This window comes from Primulina huaijiensis, chromosome 2 (genome assembly GCF_012295235.1).
Source record: "Primulina huaijiensis isolate GDHJ02 chromosome 2, ASM1229523v2, whole genome shotgun sequence".
Lineage (NCBI taxonomy): Eukaryota > Viridiplantae > Streptophyta > Magnoliopsida > Lamiales > Gesneriaceae > Primulina > Primulina huaijiensis.
In genome coordinates, this window is record NC_133307.1 from 30,581,710 (window position 1) to 30,598,885 (window position 17,176).

Consider the following 17,176-nt stretch of genomic DNA (forward strand, 5'->3'; position numbering starts at 1 on the left):
ATAACAATGTTACATCTAAAAACGTGTTATTTTTAGAAGAATTATATTTGATGATAAAGATAGTTAAAAAAAAAAAAAAGGTTTGACATTTCATATAGAAACAAACATACACATTTCTTAGCCGGTTAGGTATTGTGATCAGAACCTCCTATGTATAGAACAAAATTTGTGTCCAACAGTATATTAATTGATAGGAAAGTGGTATGAACCATATTGTTGAACTAAAATATTATAAGTTAAAAAACTTTTTGGAGCAAAATGAAACAATTTCAAACTAAGCAAATTAGTGTAAAAATGGGTTCAATCAATTGATTAAATTATATATATCTAGAATAAACTCTAGTGTAACATATACTCTTCTGTAAAAATAAGCAACCTCATTGCCAGCTAGGAATATATATATATATTCCCCGAGCTCCTCTTTTGTTGACAGTAGTGAGAGTGCAATATCGGGAAATCAAAGCTTCAATCAATCAGAAGCCAGAGTCCTGGATTTAAGTAACGAGATATATATAAAAAATGATGCATTATCACAAAAAGTGGCGGTGGAAAAAAGAGTTAGGTTAGGGGACCCAAACCCCAATAAATCAGAATACTGTGCATTGGTTGTGGTTGATAACAAGAATTGACTGATTCTTAAATTACTTTATCTAATCCTGCCACCCCTTTTCATCATTTAAGAAAGGCTTTCCATTTTTGGTATCATATGGTCCCACCAATTCTTTAGCTTCAACCCCCTTCCTCTTGTTATTGTTACTATTACCAAAAAAATGTAAAATAAATCAATAAAACTAAGAAAAGGTAGGGAAAAAGAAATCCATGGATATACATCGTAATTTCACATTGTGAAAGTATAAAACGATGTTAACATAATCAAATTTATAAAAAATATAATTTATCAATATATGTGTGTGTGTGTGTGTGGGCGCAATAATTTTTACACTTAAAATAGACACAAATCACAATATGGTAATATATATCAATTTGGGTGGTGAAAATCTCAATTTCTTTTAAGATAAGTGAATCCACATAATGTTAATAATGAGTCTGAAATGGGCATGCAATTTGTTACAAGAAAAATAAAAAATTCGCTATTATATTTTATTAAATATTCAAAATGTTGAGTTCCCTTGCTACTAGCTAGCTAGTATATTTACTTATTCTTCCGGGGAAAAAAATTAAAATTATAGTTATTTCGGACAATTTTAATCTAACAAACATTTCCTTTAACATCTCCATTCATCACCACTTAAGAAAAACTTTGGGAGAGAAACGGAAGAAATCAGGAAGAAGAGCAGAAGAAAGATGGCTCGGGGCAAGATCCAGATCAAGAGAATAGAGAACCAAACAAACAGGCAGGTGACGTATTCCAAGAGAAGAAATGGGCTCTTCAAGAAAGCTCACGAGCTTACTGTTCTATGTGATGCAAAGGTTTCCATTATCATGATCTCAAGTACTCAGAAGCTCCACGAATACATCAGCCCCTCCTCCACGTACCTTTTAAACATTCACTCACCTTTTATTATGTTAAATATTCAGTTCTAAATCTTGATTTAATTTCCTGTAATCCTGTGCTCTTTCAATTTTTTTGAATGAAGAACCAAGCAGTTGTTTGATCAGTACCAGAAGGCTGTTGGAGTTGATCTTTGGAGCTCCCACTATGAGGTTTCTTGTTGTTGTTTTCGATTTATATATTTTGACATGAAAGTAAAACAAGAACAAGAGAACCATATATATGATATTCTATTTGTCCAACCAGATCGATCCCCCACAAATGAAAAAGTATCTAGATTTTATATTTTATTTCTCTACAAATTTATTTTTTATGGGTTAAAATCAAGACCATCATTCAGTTTCGTAGATCTGCTGCTCCACATGGATAGACATTTTTGTTGTACAATTTTTTTTTGCAGAAAATGCAAGAGCACTTGAAGAAGCTTAAGGAGGTTAACAGAAATCTTAGGAGGGAGATTAGGTATATATGTCAATTATTATTTTTATATAGTTGATTTAAGAACTAATTTATGTTAGTTTGAATAATAATTTCAGACAAAGGATGGGAGAGAGCTTGAATGATCTGGACTACCATCAAATGGTGAATCTTATTGAAGACATGGACAACTCTTTGAGGATCATTCGAGAAAGAAAGGTTTACTTTATATTTTCTTTTACTGTATACAATCAATTTTTTTTTTTTTTTAAAAAAAAATAGGGTTTTCATTATCAAGGTGACTTGAGTAAAACCCTATGGACTATCTGATTAATTATGGTTATTTAGCACTTAGATCTGATACTTTGTCGAAAAATATGAAAATTTCCCCCAGCAAATTACTTAAAGCCATTAAATTAGAAATTTCTGAGATAAAAAAGTTATTTGTAAAGTATGCGGACTGGGAGAACAAATCTTCCTATAATTCATATAAAACGCGCGTACGTAATCCATTATAAACTTATAGTTAAGAATTTCAGTTTAGCATTTTACAGAAATAAATGGATTTATTTTAATATATATCCACTAATTCCAACATTTTTTCAAATTTAGTACAAAGTTATGGGCAACCAGATCGAGACTGGGAAGAAAAAGGTACCATAATATTGCTACACATGTTACATTTTGTCTTTTTTTTTTCTCTCTATATATTTCTCTTTTATGTTTTACTGGTTTGCAATAATTTTCTCTGTTTGATTTAGTTAAGGAACGTGGAAGAAATACACAGAAATCTTCTTCTCGAATTCGTAAGCATATTCTTTGCTCAATCAACTGCGTTTAATGAATTCATTAATGCACCATTAACAGGCTTGCTTGCTTGGAATATGACAAGACAATATATATTAACCAATTCACCTATAATTTCACATCCTTTTATAAGAACAAATTTTCTTTTCTTTTTTTAAATCATGAATGCTTGATCACATATGTATTCAGGACGCAAGGCAAGAGGATCCACACTACGGATTAGTTGACAATGAAGGGGATTATAATTCAGTTCTTGGATACCCGAATCGTATAATCGCTCTACGCCTCCCGACTAATCACCATCCAAGTCTCCACAGGGTAGGGGGATCAGATCTTACCACTTTTGCTTTGCTCGAGTAATGTCGGTTCTATTACTAAATGTTTAACGAAGTTTGGAGAATTAAAACTAATTTGTGTGTGGTTGTTATATGAATATTTTGTTTGTATTTTGTGGGGTAAGATTTCTGTGAGACTAGTGGCATGCAATGATGACTTCTATTAAAATGCTTGGTACTTTTTCACGATAATCTTGCTTCGAGCTTTGGTTCGTTATGTGCTATATATGAGTTTGTTGAATATTAATTAGAGTATGTCTCTTGTGATGCGGTCTCACGAATCTTTATATGTGAGACGGGTCAACCCTACCGATATTCACAATAAAAAATAATATTTTTTCATTGATTACCCAAATAAGAGATCCGTATCACAAAATACGACTCGTGAGACCGTCTCACACAAGTTTTAATTATTAATTAATGGGTACGAAATATTTCTCTAGAGAGAAAAAAACATAAGAAACTGAAGAAAAATAAAAGACATTGGGAAAATGGTCCAATTAAAGGTCGTGGGCTATATCGTATGCGGCTAATTGGCCCAAATCGACTTGTTCAATATAACAAGCTTGATGTTTGAACCGTCTGCAGATCATATTTAACTCCGATTATTATTATTAGTATTATTAGTATTATGATCAAACCGTTGCTTTACGATGTGCAATTTGTAAATTTTAAGTTAAATCCATTCGATAACGTTTCGAGTTATTCAACCTTGATCTCTAAACATTCGATTTCGATTTTATTTTAATTTTAAATGTATAATTGATAAATATATATAATATAAATAAATATACATGTAATCGTGAAAGTTGCTATTTTTTGAACGACAGATATTGATATGNATTTGTCTCAAATCTTTTTAGCTAAGCTGCTATCTTATTAATATTTTCCTCAGTATTTTATTGTTAATCACGCTTAAATAATTTATAATTTTTATTTGGAATTATTAGTCTTTCTGCCTGAATTAGTAACATTTTTTTTACATACGATCCAGTAATCCTCTTGAGCATGGATACCAAATTTATTATTTTTTTTCAAAAAACATTAATATATATTTTATTATCCTGCAAATGGATGGGACTCGATTGCTAGTTGATTTTAATTTCCCATGTTATCTTCGACAGGTCGGCACATTTGCAGAAAGTACTTCATCTAATTCAATTATCTAAATACTAAAACCATCGCTTATTTATTTCAAGTTTGGTCAAGTTTTTTAAAAATTTTAGAAAGTATTTTAAATGTAAAATACTAAAAATGGTTTATTAAAAAAATATAATTTAGAAGTACTGAAGGGAGAAGTATTGAGTTCAACTGATCTCTGGTGCTCTTCATTGGAACATTTAGTAGAATAGAATGCATTGATAAATATAAAAGTTACATGATATCCATATCTTATAATTATATTATATTGTATATTTTAAATTATTATTGTTTTGTACATAAAATCAACTCCGAACCTCCAATCCACACAGTCCACAATTCAAGTCCATAGATATGGGATTGACGTGTTTTGCAAGGATATCAGAATGAAATGATATACAAATAAACAAAGGGAGAACGAAAAACGAAGCCAGTCAAGCAAATGAAGTTCCAGTGTGATGTATGCAACCAAGAGGAAGCATCTGTCTTCTGCACGGCGGATGAGGCCGCCCTCTGCCCCGCCTGCGACCGTCGGGTTCACCACGCCAACATGGTCGCCGGGAAACACCACCGCTTCTCCCTCGACCAACCCACCCCCAAACAATCCCCTGTCTGTGACATCTGCAAGGTATTACAAAATTCTGCGCCACTTTACTTTGGCTTCAATTTGTGGAATCAATTTCTCATATCTGTGTTTGATTCGATGGCATAAATAGGAGAAAAGAGCTTTCTTGTTTTGTCACCAAGACAGGGCTATTCTGTGCAAAGATTGCGATGCTTCGATACACAAAGCAAATGTGCACACTCAAAAGCACACCAGATTTCTACTAACTGGTGTCATCCCTTCTGCAAGTTCTTCCCTTTATGATGTTTCTGATACAGTTCCAAGTTATCCCCAGCCCCAAGACTCCAAAAATATGCCGTTTACTGCTAGTATACCCGTCACCTCGAAGATTACAACAGTCCAATGCACATCGCTAGAATCTTGTGATGAAGGCCATGTTCAGTTTACGAGCTTAAATGGTTCGATTTCAGCGAGTACCATATCAGAGTATTTGATGGAAACCCTTCCTGGTTGGCATGTTGAAGACTTTCTGGATTCCACTACTGCTTATGGTTTCTGTAAGGTCTATATATTGATCTTAAACTAATTCCAAACGTGAAAAATCTGTATTTCAAGAAAATTAGTTAATTTGCTTTGGTCATTTTGCAGGATGGAGGTAATGGTGTGCAGGTGCAGCCCTTATTTGGTGGTGATTTTGAGAGCAAAATGATAGAATTTTCAGTAGAAAATATGGGATTTTGGGTCCCTCAAATGCAGCCCACAAATGGGGAATTTGCTTTAAATAGTATAAAATCTAGCAGAAAATGGAGCGAGGATGATACTTTCGCTGCTGTCCCACAGTGGATTTGTCCACCCTCGGCTGCTTCCAAGAGATATTGAACTCCCTGAATGTGCCATTAAGAAATCAATTATCCTTTTAGGAACCCATTTCCTAAAATCGTTTATTTGATCAATTTGTATTTTCTTCTCTTTTTTAATGAACTAGTTTGATATTATGACCCATCTTTTGTCCCCTTTTTCCTCCATGTTTGGACTTGGATGTACCTTTTTGTCTGTTAACATCTATCTTATGTTGCGTCCAATGAAAAAATCCATTGTATCAAGCGAAGTGTTTTTAGCGTTGCGCTTTCAAGAAAATTCATGCAATTTGATTTGAAACTGTGGAACTTGCAATGAAAAATGCGGTCTTTATCTCCATTGTTCTAAAAAAGTTCGATCTTTACCAAAATTTTCTATGTTAAATTTAAAGTGACTCGGATTATGTCATGGTATGAAGATCTTTATGAGTTGTAAGATGTGGACTACCGACCGTCACCCATTGGATAGGCTTTGTTCAGTTTAGTTCAAAATCCCCTTTGTGAGGACAAAAAAGATTCATGCCTTTTGCAGCCTTCGATCTTTCCTTTTTCATTATATACACACACACACACATATGGTCGTTATCACTTTCACGTTATCCATTTGGGTTTTCCTCCAAAAATCTTGAACCTTGTAAATCTTCTTCTGAAGTGACAAAAGTACCCTCCAATTTTTTTAAAAATGTTTGTCAGTTTCATTTCAATATCTATGGTCAAGTTCTTTAACTTTTCGACTAACGATTTAGTTTTTAAATATTTATTATATGATTTATTCTTTCTGAAATAATTATATGTTTTTTTTTCGTTCGTCTTAAATATATTGTTCATTTTTCATATTTAATAAATTATTTTAATAATATAGTCTTATTTAATGTTTATAATTGTATTCAATTTTTTTTTTTAATATCATTGAATAATAGTGGTTTAAAAAATTTGCATGTATAATTTTTTTTCCCAATAACAGGTTAATCTGTATGAAAAAACTAAGTGAGACGGATGAAGTATAATTTAAATTAAATTTATATAAAATAAGAAGTAAATTGACTCAAATTGTCTTATGTTACTCTTCGACATTGATGAAATTGATTGGTCAATTGTTTTAAACGCAACATTTGATTAGGAAACAAAAAAGAGGATAAACTTTATAATACGCTCCAAGACCAAACTAGCCATCCACGTTGAAAAAGAACAAAAATGAATTTTGAAATTAAGAGAAGAAAACTAGTGAAATTTTTGGCTGATAAATCACACTTTCTTTGTTAACAAACATAGATCCTGGTCTTTACACACAATTTTTTGAAAAGTAAATGGTAAGGAAAAGGTGAGGTGTGAAACTAAGTCCGTCTCATGGTGGGTTGTGACAGGTTGCAAGTCAGTTCACTACAACAGTCAATATAATTATAAACAAAATTGGTAAGTTCCACCCGTCACATAAAATAAGTGATTGAATTGAAAATTTTTCAAACATATCAAAAAATCATACCAGCTAATCCTATTAATCGGTTTTGACATCTCTAATATATCTTACCATATGTGATTTTAAAAATATCATCGACAAAAAGCCCCGAATCATGAGTTGATATTAGATTTTTTTTTCCTTTTTGTTTTTCGGCGTTCTCTTTTTAACCACTTAAAAAATATATGGGAGTCCAAATGACCGGAAAAGGGGAAAGAATCGGTAGTTGGATTTAATTTGAAGCTGACATATAGATAGGAACAAAGGAGGCAGGGAAAAAATTTGTGGGCCAATTGTGATATGCAAGACATGATTTCCAATAATTAAATCTTTCATGGACCAATTATCCAAACCTCTCCATCAACCCTTTCATATCCAATGCTTCAAATTTTTTTTACCATATAGTAATTTGTTTTTAGTACAATAATATTAAAATACAATTTTCTCAAGTGAATTCATAAAATATCTCATATTATAGGAGTATCTATTTTCAAGTTTCCTTATGTTTGGAGGGAAGGTTTAATTCTAATTCTTCACTATCTGACGACGAAGGATCTCGAGTAAAGCTAGAAAACACTTTTCCAACATCAATCCAGTTGGATAGAGAATATCCAACATTAGTGATGATGGGAATGACGGGTGACCGATCAGATTTCTATTTCTAACCAATCGAAATTATATCCCCATACTTTAGCCCTGTGAATTGAAAATTGATAACACTTTATGGATTGAAGTTCTTCTATATTCGTAAATAGAGGATAGGTAAACTATACCAGCTAAAACATGAAACTGACTTGAGCATTATAAGCACATTGACGGCGATTCTTGTGGCGCCCTTATCGGATCTCGGGTTCATCATCAAGAGAAGTGAAGTTGGATGGAATTCAAATTCCCCTAAACTGAATAGCATGTATACGCAATCAATAAGTTTGTTAGCAGATTCAGCCCGTTACTACTTGCATTCTTGTATAATATCACCAGTAATCCCCACATGAACAAGTACCATATCTGAAATGGTGAAACCTTTTAGGATCTCTTATAATGATTTCACGACCAGTGATCTTGGATATCAGCTTAACCACAGTATGACAGTCTCCGCAAGTTCTAAGATTTTTAATCACCTGGATGGTACTCCCTGCCACGGTGTTTAGAATCCCAAAAGCCACAGCAAGCTTCTCACTGTGAATTCGTAACACAATTTCCTTCTCTTCCTCGTCGACATCGTGAAGCACTGATGCTACAGAGGGTACATATCCAACCTCTAGCAGCTTCACAGATAATTCATCCAGATAATTGTAAATCTTCTCGTGCTGAGGATGTTTCCTGTCCCCAGCAAGAAAAGTATGAACACAACCCTTAAGTTCAATGAGACTAAATCCAGGTGATTTAACAAATCCCCGGTTTTTCATTAACACCCTCATTCTTTCTACATCTTCCCACCTACCGGCATCAGCATAAATATTTGAGAGTAATGTGTAATAAACCGAGTTGTTTCGATCCAACTCAAACAATTTATTCGCAGATATCTCCCCAAGATCCACATTTTTATGGATTCTGCAGGCAGCTAAAAGGGAACACCAAATAACAAAATCAGGTCTCACCCTCATCTCCGTGATCAAATTATAAGCCTTTGTTACATAACCTACACGACCAAGAAGATCAACCATGCAACCATAATGTTCTATACTTGGTTCTATATTAAACCTATGTTGCATCGCGCAAAACCAGTGCCACCCTTCATCTACCAGGCCACCATGGCAACAAGCTGAGAGGACTGATACAAAACTGATGCTGTTTGGTTTTAGACCTGCCTGAATCATACCAGAGAATACTTCAAGCGCTTCCTTCGCTTGACCATGCATCCCGTAACCAGCAACCATGGCAGACCAGGACTTTACATTCTTTTCATTCATCCTATCGAACACTCTTCTTGCCATATTTACTCTCCCACATTTGCTATACATGTCAATAATTGAAGTGCCTACGTAAACATCATTCTCAAGATTCTTCTTTATAACCTACATAGTCAAAGAAACCCAAAATATTGCTAAAGTAAAACAAACCAAAACATAGCCCAAAATGTATCATCAATTAGTAAATTTGAAGGTACCTGATCGTGCACACACTTGCCAATTTGCAGCGCTCCACAATTCGCACAAGAAAACAAAACAGTAGACAACGTCACTGCATTATACTCAAGCTCTGCACTCGTTACCATTAAACGGAAAACTTCAACGGCCTCTACAGCTAACCCATTCTGCACACAAACGGCAATCATAGAATTCCAAGAAATCAAATCTCTTTCATCCATATCATCAAACACCTTCCTAGAAAACTCTACGGTGTCACACTTGGCAAAAGCCTCTATCAAAGTATTGCCGACAACCAAAACTGCATCCAATCCTCTTTTGATCACAAAGCCATAAACCACTTGCGTGACATACTTCTCACAAACTCGAGAACATGCTGAAAAAATCGAAGCCATGGCAACCCCGTCAATGCACTCTTCTTCCTCCTCAGAGCTGCTTTCGATATCTTCAGCCAACTGCTTTTTAAAAAGCAACAATGCTTCGCGGGGATAATCATTTTGAACATACCCATTTATCATAGACGTCCAAGAAACCACGTTTCTGCGCGGAATTTCGTCAAACACTTTTCTTGCATCGTCCAACTCTCCGCATTTGGAATACATATCAACGAGTGCGGACGTTATAAAAATATCAGAACCATAACCAAAGACGAAGGCTTGTTGGTGGGCTTGCTTTCCCGAACTGAGATCACAGAGCGCAGAGCAGGATTTGATAGCACAAGGAAAAGTTGAACGGTTGGGTCTGAGTAATGACTTGCGCATGAAAGAAAAAGCTTTGAGCGCTTCCACTGGGTTGCCACTTCGAGCCAATTCGCCGATGATGGAGTTCCAAGAAAAGATACTACTCTTGTCCACATACTTGTTGAACAGATTTGCGATATTTGCATTGGTAGAATAAAGACAACGGCGTTTGCATGACAATATACGTGATTTCCATCTCCAGTACTCAGCTTTGATCATTCCGCTCCCACCACCCTTTTTGTTCAATCATTCGCAAACTACCCCATTGATCTTCAATTCAGCGACACCTAGCATTGCAATCTGCGTTTTAGTGAAGCGGGAGGAGACATTTGGGACCTTGCTGAAACTTTTTTTTTTGAAAATTCTTTTATTTAATTTGAATTTTGTACGAAAGACTTTTACGACAAAAACAAGTTGAGCAACTTCTATTTTTGTTCCTAAATTTGAACTTCTCAAACAGCTATTACTCCATATCGATGACACATTTCTATAAATAAATATACATGTTAAAGCTGTTAACTGAATTTTTTTAGCAAAATATAAAGTTTAGTCCTCAATTTTTCATATAATGAATTTTCCACATTTACCAAGTATTTCGTTCATAACCCCTTGATAATCAGTGGCGTGTTTCGTTACAGTAGAAGATTACCAATCTGACGAAATACTCGACATTTATATGAAAATATAAATGATTCTTACGTTGAACATATATTAGATCATTTTAAGTTCCAGCATTGATAAGACCCACTTTCAGTTGGGCATGCGAATAAAAGTAAAGATTGTGGGGCAAAAAAAATGCGGAGGCACAAACGAAGGTGCCAACAATCAAGCCTAAAAAACTTCAGCTACTTTGCTAGCAAGAACACGTTCTCGTCTCTCGACATATCCAAATGGGAACCACCCTGCTTTCCCTTTGCATTCGCCTTCAGCCCAACCACTGTGGGTCACCTGCAAATCATCAAACCATAGTCGGCACCATAAACAAAACGAAACTAAGAACAAACACCACATTAATGAATCGTCAAGAAAATTGCAGGTGAGCTTGACATAATTTCATATGGGATCCTATAGGTTTGTTGAGGAAATGCTTGATTATAATAATGATACATTGGTGAAGGCTAATGTGTCTTCATAAAGGTTCATCAGATCCCTCACCCCATGTCCCAAGTTCTTTTTCAATGCATATAGGTAGGAAGTAATAACGTTGGTCCTCGCCCCTCGGTTCACATTAATTGCAAAATATACTATCAATTATGGGACAAAAAGTATAGTAAAAACATGACTCTTCACACACAAAAGACTATTACAAGAAGAAAATAAAGTTGAAATACAGACCTTTCGAACAACAACATAGTCACCGATTGCTAAAGTCAACTCTACATCAGACTCCGCTTCATATGAATGAATGACCTACAATAAGATGGATGCATCATGATCAGACACTTAAAAACACAAATTAGAAACATGCACACTCAATAATCATTAAGAGGCTGCACGATTAAGGGTCTGCCGACATGATAAATCAATTTTTTCATTGTAGAGCCGCTCAAATGCCACTTTTTTATTATTGTATCACATAAACAGCCATATAAGACATGAGGGGCCACAGACAAAACAAAGAAAAACATCAAGTACCTCGCCCAAGAAGTATCCCATGCCATCAGTGAACCCATTATATGTCTGAGAAGCAAATAAATTTTCCAACTTGTTGTCTGAAACTGGAGGGATCGTTTCATCTGCAGCTGAAATAGGGGAAGCTTCAAAAGATTGACGGTCAGACAACATCTGCCATTCCACAAAAATATCTATCAGTAAGCAGACAACCCTTATCTCAAACTAAATAAAAAGAGGTTATTTTATGATAACAGATACTTTAAGAATGATTTGATCGATTTGTACCTCCTCCCGTAGCTCATCAAGTATCTGTAAAACATGCTGGTGATAAGCGCGCTCAGCTGCAACCTTGAATAAGAGAGAATTTATGAACCGAAGAGTTAACAATGCCAATCCTGTGGATACCTATATTTATCTGGAGAAATTTTTGTAAAAAAATAGAGCGCAAACAAAATACATTACCATGGATACTAGTCGCCGGAGAGTCAATCTTTGCTGTTGACCTTCTACAGCTGCCATTGCAGCTCCAGCTTCTTTACCCAGGCTAGTCATGTTTGACTTGAGCTCATCAAGTTTCGTTTCTGCAGCTTCCAGCTTTAACATGTTATCTGAATTTAAATTTGGCTCCCTCAATCTAACTTGTCGCCTGGAGACTTCAACAACCTGTCTGGGACAACCCCAAATGAGAGCAGAAAATGGTTATGTGATGCATCATGGAACTTCATAATTATGGCATATGAAAACGTATTTTTCTTCAGTAGGCATTGCCGAATTTTGTGAAGAACAGAGTTCATCACATGGCATGTGTCGCATTTCAAAGTATTATACCTGAGCTTCAGCTTCCTGTCTTACTCTATCATATCTCTGTGCAAGTTGTCTAGCATCCTCTAGCGGAGATCCGACTACCATGGCTCTTAAAGGCTCTGCAACCTGGAAGAATTATTTTCATCACTGGATATAGTAATAGCGTAGGAAACACAAATTTGCTTCGAAATGAAATCGATAGATACAGGATAGAACTTAGAACAGAAAATGCAGCACATATTATTAGCCAGATATATTTTAATTGTGCAGTAGATCAGATCTGGCAAAACTGGCACCAGATTATATTTGGCTAATCATGTCACAGAACCTGTGTTCCCAGAGCTGTTAGAAGATTTTTATACTCTTTTTCTATTTGAAAACGAGCTCTGCTAAAGCTTAATGCCACTTTGGATAAAACACTGCCACTGGTGCATGTGTTTTCGGTACCATATTTTCTGCTATCTTCAGATAATTTTGTACCTGTTGAAGAAATGACCTCTTCATTAGCCATGATTCTGATTTCTGGTTGTCGTGAGGAATCACTAAAGATGAGAAATTTAAGAAACTTTCTTAAAATTTTCATCTTAAAGAATCTTACCACTCTGAACCAGCTTGGTTCCGGTCACGATATAACCATCGACGCCACGAACAATCTCTCTTTGAAAACGCTGAGAACAAAAAAAAAGGCAAAAAATATAGAATCACATGGTCACAGGAAAATTCCTCACATCTATAGGTAAAGACAATTGAATAACCTTGGCAGCACGAGTCGATATGTATAGATTCTCCAAGTTTTGATGCCGTTGAAGCTCAGTCTCATCAGTCACAATATTTTCTGAATCACCAAGCCCAGCACCAAATTGTTTGAGGACAGCCTTGTCCACAACAGATCCCAATAAATAAAGAAATCTGATTTGTTGTCATTATACAACAATAACTACAACCAATCAAAGCTTATTAAAGCCCACAAGGCACAGCGAGGCTCAGCTTTTGAACCAAGAGACATGCCAAGCCGCAGCCCTTTAAAGATGCGTGCCTTGGACATGCATAAGCCATAAAGAAAGTGACTTGGTGCATCTCTAAGGCCCACTTCGCGCCTTAAAAGAAAGCATTGTGTGTTTAACGTCCATTCAAATTAGCTTTCTTTTTAAGAAATGTTTATTTAACTGTTACCATTTAGTTTGTGAATCACTTATCAGATGCCATGACATAATTTTATTTCATATATACAAATTTGAAAAAATTATCACACATTGGCTACACTTACACATACATTGCAGATCATTTTCGTCATCTCCAATGGTAGCAAGTAAAAGGCAATGGCCACTAGTTAGGTAATAGGATTTATTTATTAGCTCGAGAGAACAATAATGCTATGTTTGACACTCCGACAGTCCTACTAGTGTTTGTTTACCTGGAGTTTACTTCAACTCCATTACTTGTCATGTTTAATTTATAAAGAAAAAACACCGCAATCATCCTAATATTCAGAAAAATGTCAAAATTTTCCACAAAATACAGAAAGCCGCACAAATGCTATATCTACTAAAACATTCATTAACGGTAGAAAACAACTGAACATCATTAAAGATCGCATATTTTAAAACAGTAAATGAGCGGTACTCCTCTGAAACTGGTTCGCCAAAACTAATTGAACAAATTCTGTGTGCGTGTGAAAGGAAGAGATGGAATAGCATACTTGCTGTTGCTTGGCTACTTGTTCTCTGAGCTTCGATGCTTGTTTTCTGATAGCTTCCATGAAATTTGTGTAAATGTTGGGAGAAGGAGATTTTGAATTTGTTGGGTCTTTTCGGTTCACGCTCTACTCTCTCTTGATATAATAAATTAACATTTTAAATTTCTATTGATATAATGTTTGTTTTCCATTAAAAAAGATAAATTAATGGAATTTAATAATTTTATCTTATATATCTTTTTAATTTCATGCAAGAGTGATTTAATTAAGTAAACTTTCATGTGATTACATTTAATTTGATTTCTGATTACCATCTTTGTCCAGTAATTAAATTATTATAATTTTTTTTTATCGATTTTGATAATGATCATATTACTCAAATTATATAATATATAAATAAAGATAGTTATACTGAGATATCCCTTGACAAGTTAAAAAACTATCAATACTCCATTAACCGATTACAAAAGTTATTGAAACTAAAAAAGCTATAAAAAAAATTTTTTGATCATACAGACATGCAATGCGTATAAAATGGTATTGGTACATATAACGAGTCTCTTATCAAAATTTTGTGGTTAAAAATTTTCTTGATCAAAAATATTATTGAAGTTAATTTAACTCAATTAATTGCATAAATGGTAGAGAGTTAAAACAATCTATTAATCTAGATTTTTAAGTGTTTTTTTAAAGTACAATTAATTTTATTGTTTGAATACAATAGTAACAAAGAATTTTCATTTAAAAAATACTCAATTATTATCAAATACAGCGAGCGGTCTAGAGGATTATATTGGAACCATGATCTTCATAAATTCTAAATTTTGTATTTAAATTAAATATACACATGATTCTATATGATTATTATCAAATTAAAATACATTCATAATCATTTATAACTGTTAATTAATTCATAAATCTCAATGCTCAGATGATTCATCTAATTCCTGGAAGTATGAACAGCGAGATAGATGGGGGAAGCAGGCAGCAATTGCATGAGGAATGAGACCTCTGTAGTCTCCACCACCAAAATATGGAGACGGATTCCATATCCCGTAATCCTCCTCCTCCTCCTCCATCACCGCCGCAGGAGGACTGGGAGCTCGGAGGAAGTCATCCGATGATGAAGGTGGCGGCGCCGGGAATGACCCACCTGAAAGTACTGCCAACACCATCACCAGCAAGACTACAGAAATTGACCTCATGATCATGACCTCTGAGTTTGATTCAATATTTAAGGATGCTTTGTGATTTTCTTGTGCGAATAAATCCCATAAATTAAGTATGTATATTTTGAGCTTCAAGTTTGATTACGTTGTGCATGCTTGTTGTATGACGAAATCATGCATGAGGCGTGTCTTGGTTTCGATGGCACAGCTCATATGTCGTAGCTAGGAGGGAGGGCGATTTCTCAAGTTCTTGAAATATTATTCAGCATCCAAAATAAATATAAATTATAGTACTGAAAACCATCAAACATATTGTCATGCATCAAGTACTCTTTGATTTGATTAATTAAAACACATTCCGTTGGCACTGTTTGGACTGTCCCCAACGAGTCTGAATACACCGAGACATGAGAAAGATCGTATTGCTTGCATAATAATACTAAATGCAGTACTGCCGTGAGTTTCCTCCAATGATCGAACCAGGATAAAAATGTACATCAAATTTTGACACGGGCAGATATATATATTCGAATTAAATGTGATCTCAATGGCATGAATTGGCGCTCTGTCTTGAATTTCTAGACTTCGTCTGACTAATCCTACAAGCTAGATAAACAATCTTCCCTTGTTCACCCTTTGGATGCAAATATAGTCTGTATAAATTTAGAGTAGACGTTGGGGTTAAATAAATTGTGTGTATCCTAAGCTAGTGAATATTACAAGGAACATTGTGATGTGAAAAACAACATACATTTGACTGCCGAAATTTCTAAGTGTCTTTTGGCGGTTCCTCGTAGCATTCCTATTTATGAACCATTCATTTTGCGACAAGCCTGCTCTACTAAAAAAAATTCACAAAACTAAATTTAAAAATAATGTTCTCTAACCATCCAATCAGATCTGAAATAAAATTGATCAATTATTGAAGCAATTTTGGATGACACAATAAACAGATTTTTCAAAATATTAAATTTTTAAGCAATAAAATTTCACCAACTTTTTTTTTTTATTTTTTATTTTAAAAAAACTCTATTTCAATTTCAACCAAACAAACAAATCTACACAACACCGTTTCCCATTTTGTCGCTTTCATGAGTATCCCTCCCCAACTAAAAAATCCCTTTCTGTTAAATCTCCAACTTTTTTTCCAACACTTTTTCATTTTTGAAGCCACATTCAATTGAAAATCTAATGAAAATGGATTTATTACGGAAGAAATATTCGGACTCACATTCATAAAAATTCGAGTCTAAAATTTTATTTAAAAACGATTGTTTTCTATCATTAATAGATACTGGTAAATTGTGAAAGTTATGTGCATGGAATAATAAAAACTCCTTTTCAAAAAAAGAAAAAGAAAATAAAAATAATGAAAACTCACGACGAATATATGGAGGAGTGTAGGGCCATCTCAAAATTTAATTATTAGTATAGTATAGTGTGTGTGTGTGTGTGTGTGTGTGTGTGTATATATATATATGAACTCACAGCTCACATTGTTCACAATAATCACAATTTTATCTTATATGGTCAGAACTCACAGCTCACATAGTTCACAATTTGAAGGTGACACCTTAAATAATCAAATATACCAATTTATAATCTATTTTTTATATTTATTTATGAAATTTATATTCATTATCGGAAAACAATATGGAAAATATAATATTAAATGTAGCAAGAATGTAACTTGTAATTCTTGAGTCATTATTAATAGAGCATGAATTTTGGTCAGTTATATAGGGGACACAGCCCAACTTGAATCGAGGGAGTTATGCTCAATGAATGACTCCATAAATAAGGGTTTATTTTGAATACAATAAGTTGTATTATGACCCTATCTTCTTTCAACCACAAGATAGATGGCTACTTTTTTTTAAAAAAAATTAATTATTTTCACATATATAATTATTTTTAAAAAGTAAATTTATTGTTGATGTATGATATAGAGACGATAAATCGACATATTGATT

The 17,176-nt window shown here is 34.2% G+C and overlaps 4 protein-coding genes across 6 annotated transcripts; 2 read left to right on the forward strand and 2 right to left on the reverse strand.

Annotated features, from left to right (window-relative positions):
- The first annotated feature begins 1,191 nt into the window (after nucleotides 1-1,191).
- On the forward strand, nucleotides 1,192-3,264 carry LOC140961574 (floral homeotic protein DEFICIENS). 2 transcript variants are annotated; one of them, XM_073420197.1, is made up of 7 exons: nucleotides 1,196-1,493; nucleotides 1,599-1,665; nucleotides 1,914-1,975; nucleotides 2,050-2,149; nucleotides 2,543-2,584; nucleotides 2,692-2,736; nucleotides 2,927-3,264. In XM_073420197.1, the coding sequence occupies exons 1-7, from the start codon at nucleotides 1,306-1,308 to the stop codon at nucleotides 3,095-3,097; spliced, it is 675 nt and encodes a 224-aa protein (XP_073276298.1). In that variant the 5' UTR covers nucleotides 1,196-1,305; the 3' UTR covers nucleotides 3,098-3,264. The 2 variants fall into 2 exon arrangements, with proteins under 2 accessions (XP_073276308.1, XP_073276298.1); XM_073420207.1 differs by lacking the exon at nucleotides 2,692-2,736 and having other exon boundaries at nucleotides 1,192-1,493.
- Nucleotides 3,265-4,541: 1,277 nt separating this feature from the next.
- Nucleotides 4,542-5,896, forward strand: LOC140961583 (B-box zinc finger protein 20-like). Its single transcript, XM_073420220.1, has 3 exons — nucleotides 4,542-4,840; nucleotides 4,929-5,339; nucleotides 5,426-5,896. The coding sequence occupies exons 1-3, from the start codon at nucleotides 4,655-4,657 to the stop codon at nucleotides 5,654-5,656; spliced, it is 828 nt and encodes a 275-aa protein (XP_073276321.1). The 5' UTR covers nucleotides 4,542-4,654; the 3' UTR covers nucleotides 5,657-5,896.
- A 1,693-nt stretch (nucleotides 5,897-7,589) lies between these two features.
- LOC140971550 (pentatricopeptide repeat-containing protein At3g26782, mitochondrial) lies at nucleotides 7,590-10,381 on the reverse strand. Of its 2 annotated transcripts, XR_012174323.1 has the most exons (3): nucleotides 9,201-10,381; nucleotides 7,885-9,108; nucleotides 7,590-7,786 (listed from the first exon to the last, which is right to left on the reverse strand). XR_012174323.1 is itself a non-coding variant. In XM_073433865.1 (2 exons), exons 1-2 carry the CDS (start codon nucleotides 10,137-10,139, stop codon nucleotides 8,065-8,067), a joined length of 1,983 nt encoding a protein of 660 aa, XP_073289966.1. In that variant the 5' UTR covers nucleotides 10,140-10,381; the 3' UTR covers nucleotides 7,590-8,064. The 2 variants fall into 2 exon arrangements, 1 of the variants encoding a protein (XP_073289966.1); XM_073433865.1 differs by having other exon boundaries at nucleotides 7,590-9,108.
- A 152-nt stretch (nucleotides 10,382-10,533) lies between these two features.
- Nucleotides 10,534-14,188, reverse strand: LOC140971551 (SH3 domain-containing protein 2-like). Its single transcript, XM_073433866.1, has 10 exons — nucleotides 14,038-14,188; nucleotides 13,094-13,213; nucleotides 12,937-13,006; nucleotides 12,667-12,818; nucleotides 12,363-12,464; nucleotides 11,997-12,197; nucleotides 11,820-11,882; nucleotides 11,556-11,705; nucleotides 11,256-11,330; nucleotides 10,534-10,868 (listed from the first exon to the last, which is right to left on the reverse strand). The coding sequence occupies exons 1-10, from the start codon at nucleotides 14,095-14,097 to the stop codon at nucleotides 10,752-10,754; spliced, it is 1,110 nt and encodes a 369-aa protein (XP_073289967.1). The 5' UTR covers nucleotides 14,098-14,188; the 3' UTR covers nucleotides 10,534-10,751.
- Between the last annotated feature and the right edge of the window lie 2,988 nt (nucleotides 14,189-17,176).

Bases quoted from the DNA above. Each gene is read 5' to 3' on its own strand.
- LOC140961574 (XM_073420197.1), top strand. From the start codon at position 1,306: ATGGCTCGGGGCAAGATCCAGATCAAGAGAATAGAGAACCAAACAAAC. The intron at 1,494-1,598 runs GTACCTTTTAAA...TTTTGAATGAAG, and splicing joins TACATCAGCCCCTCCTCCAC to AACCAAGCAGTTGTTTGATC. The intron at 1,976-2,049 runs GTATATATGTCA...TAATAATTTCAG, and splicing joins AATCTTAGGAGGGAGATTAG to ACAAAGGATGGGAGAGAGCT.
- LOC140961583 (XM_073420220.1), top strand. From the start codon at position 4,655: ATGAAGTTCCAGTGTGATGTATGCAACCAAGAGGAAGCATCTGTCTTC. The intron at 4,841-4,928 runs GTATTACAAAAT...TGGCATAAATAG, and splicing joins CTGTCTGTGACATCTGCAAG to GAGAAAAGAGCTTTCTTGTT. The intron at 5,340-5,425 runs GTCTATATATTG...GTCATTTTGCAG, and splicing joins CTGCTTATGGTTTCTGTAAG to GATGGAGGTAATGGTGTGCA.
- LOC140971550 (XM_073433865.1), bottom strand. From the start codon at position 10,139: ATGATCAAAGCTGAGTACTGGAGATGGAAATCACGTATATTGTCATGC. The intron at 9,109-9,200 runs GTACCTTCAAAT...TTGACTATGTAG, and splicing joins GCAAGTGTGTGCACGATCAG to GTTATAAAGAAGAATCTTGA.
- LOC140971551 (XM_073433866.1), bottom strand. From the start codon at position 14,097: ATGGAAGCTATCAGAAAACAAGCATCGAAGCTCAGAGAACAAGTAGCC. The intron at 13,214-14,037 runs GTATGCTATTCC...GTTGTGGACAAG, and splicing joins AAGTAGCCAAGCAACAGCAA to GCTGTCCTCAAACAATTTGG. The intron at 12,819-12,936 runs GTAAGATTCTTT...TTTCTTCAACAG, and splicing joins AACCAAGCTGGTTCAGAGTG to GTACAAAATTATCTGAAGAT.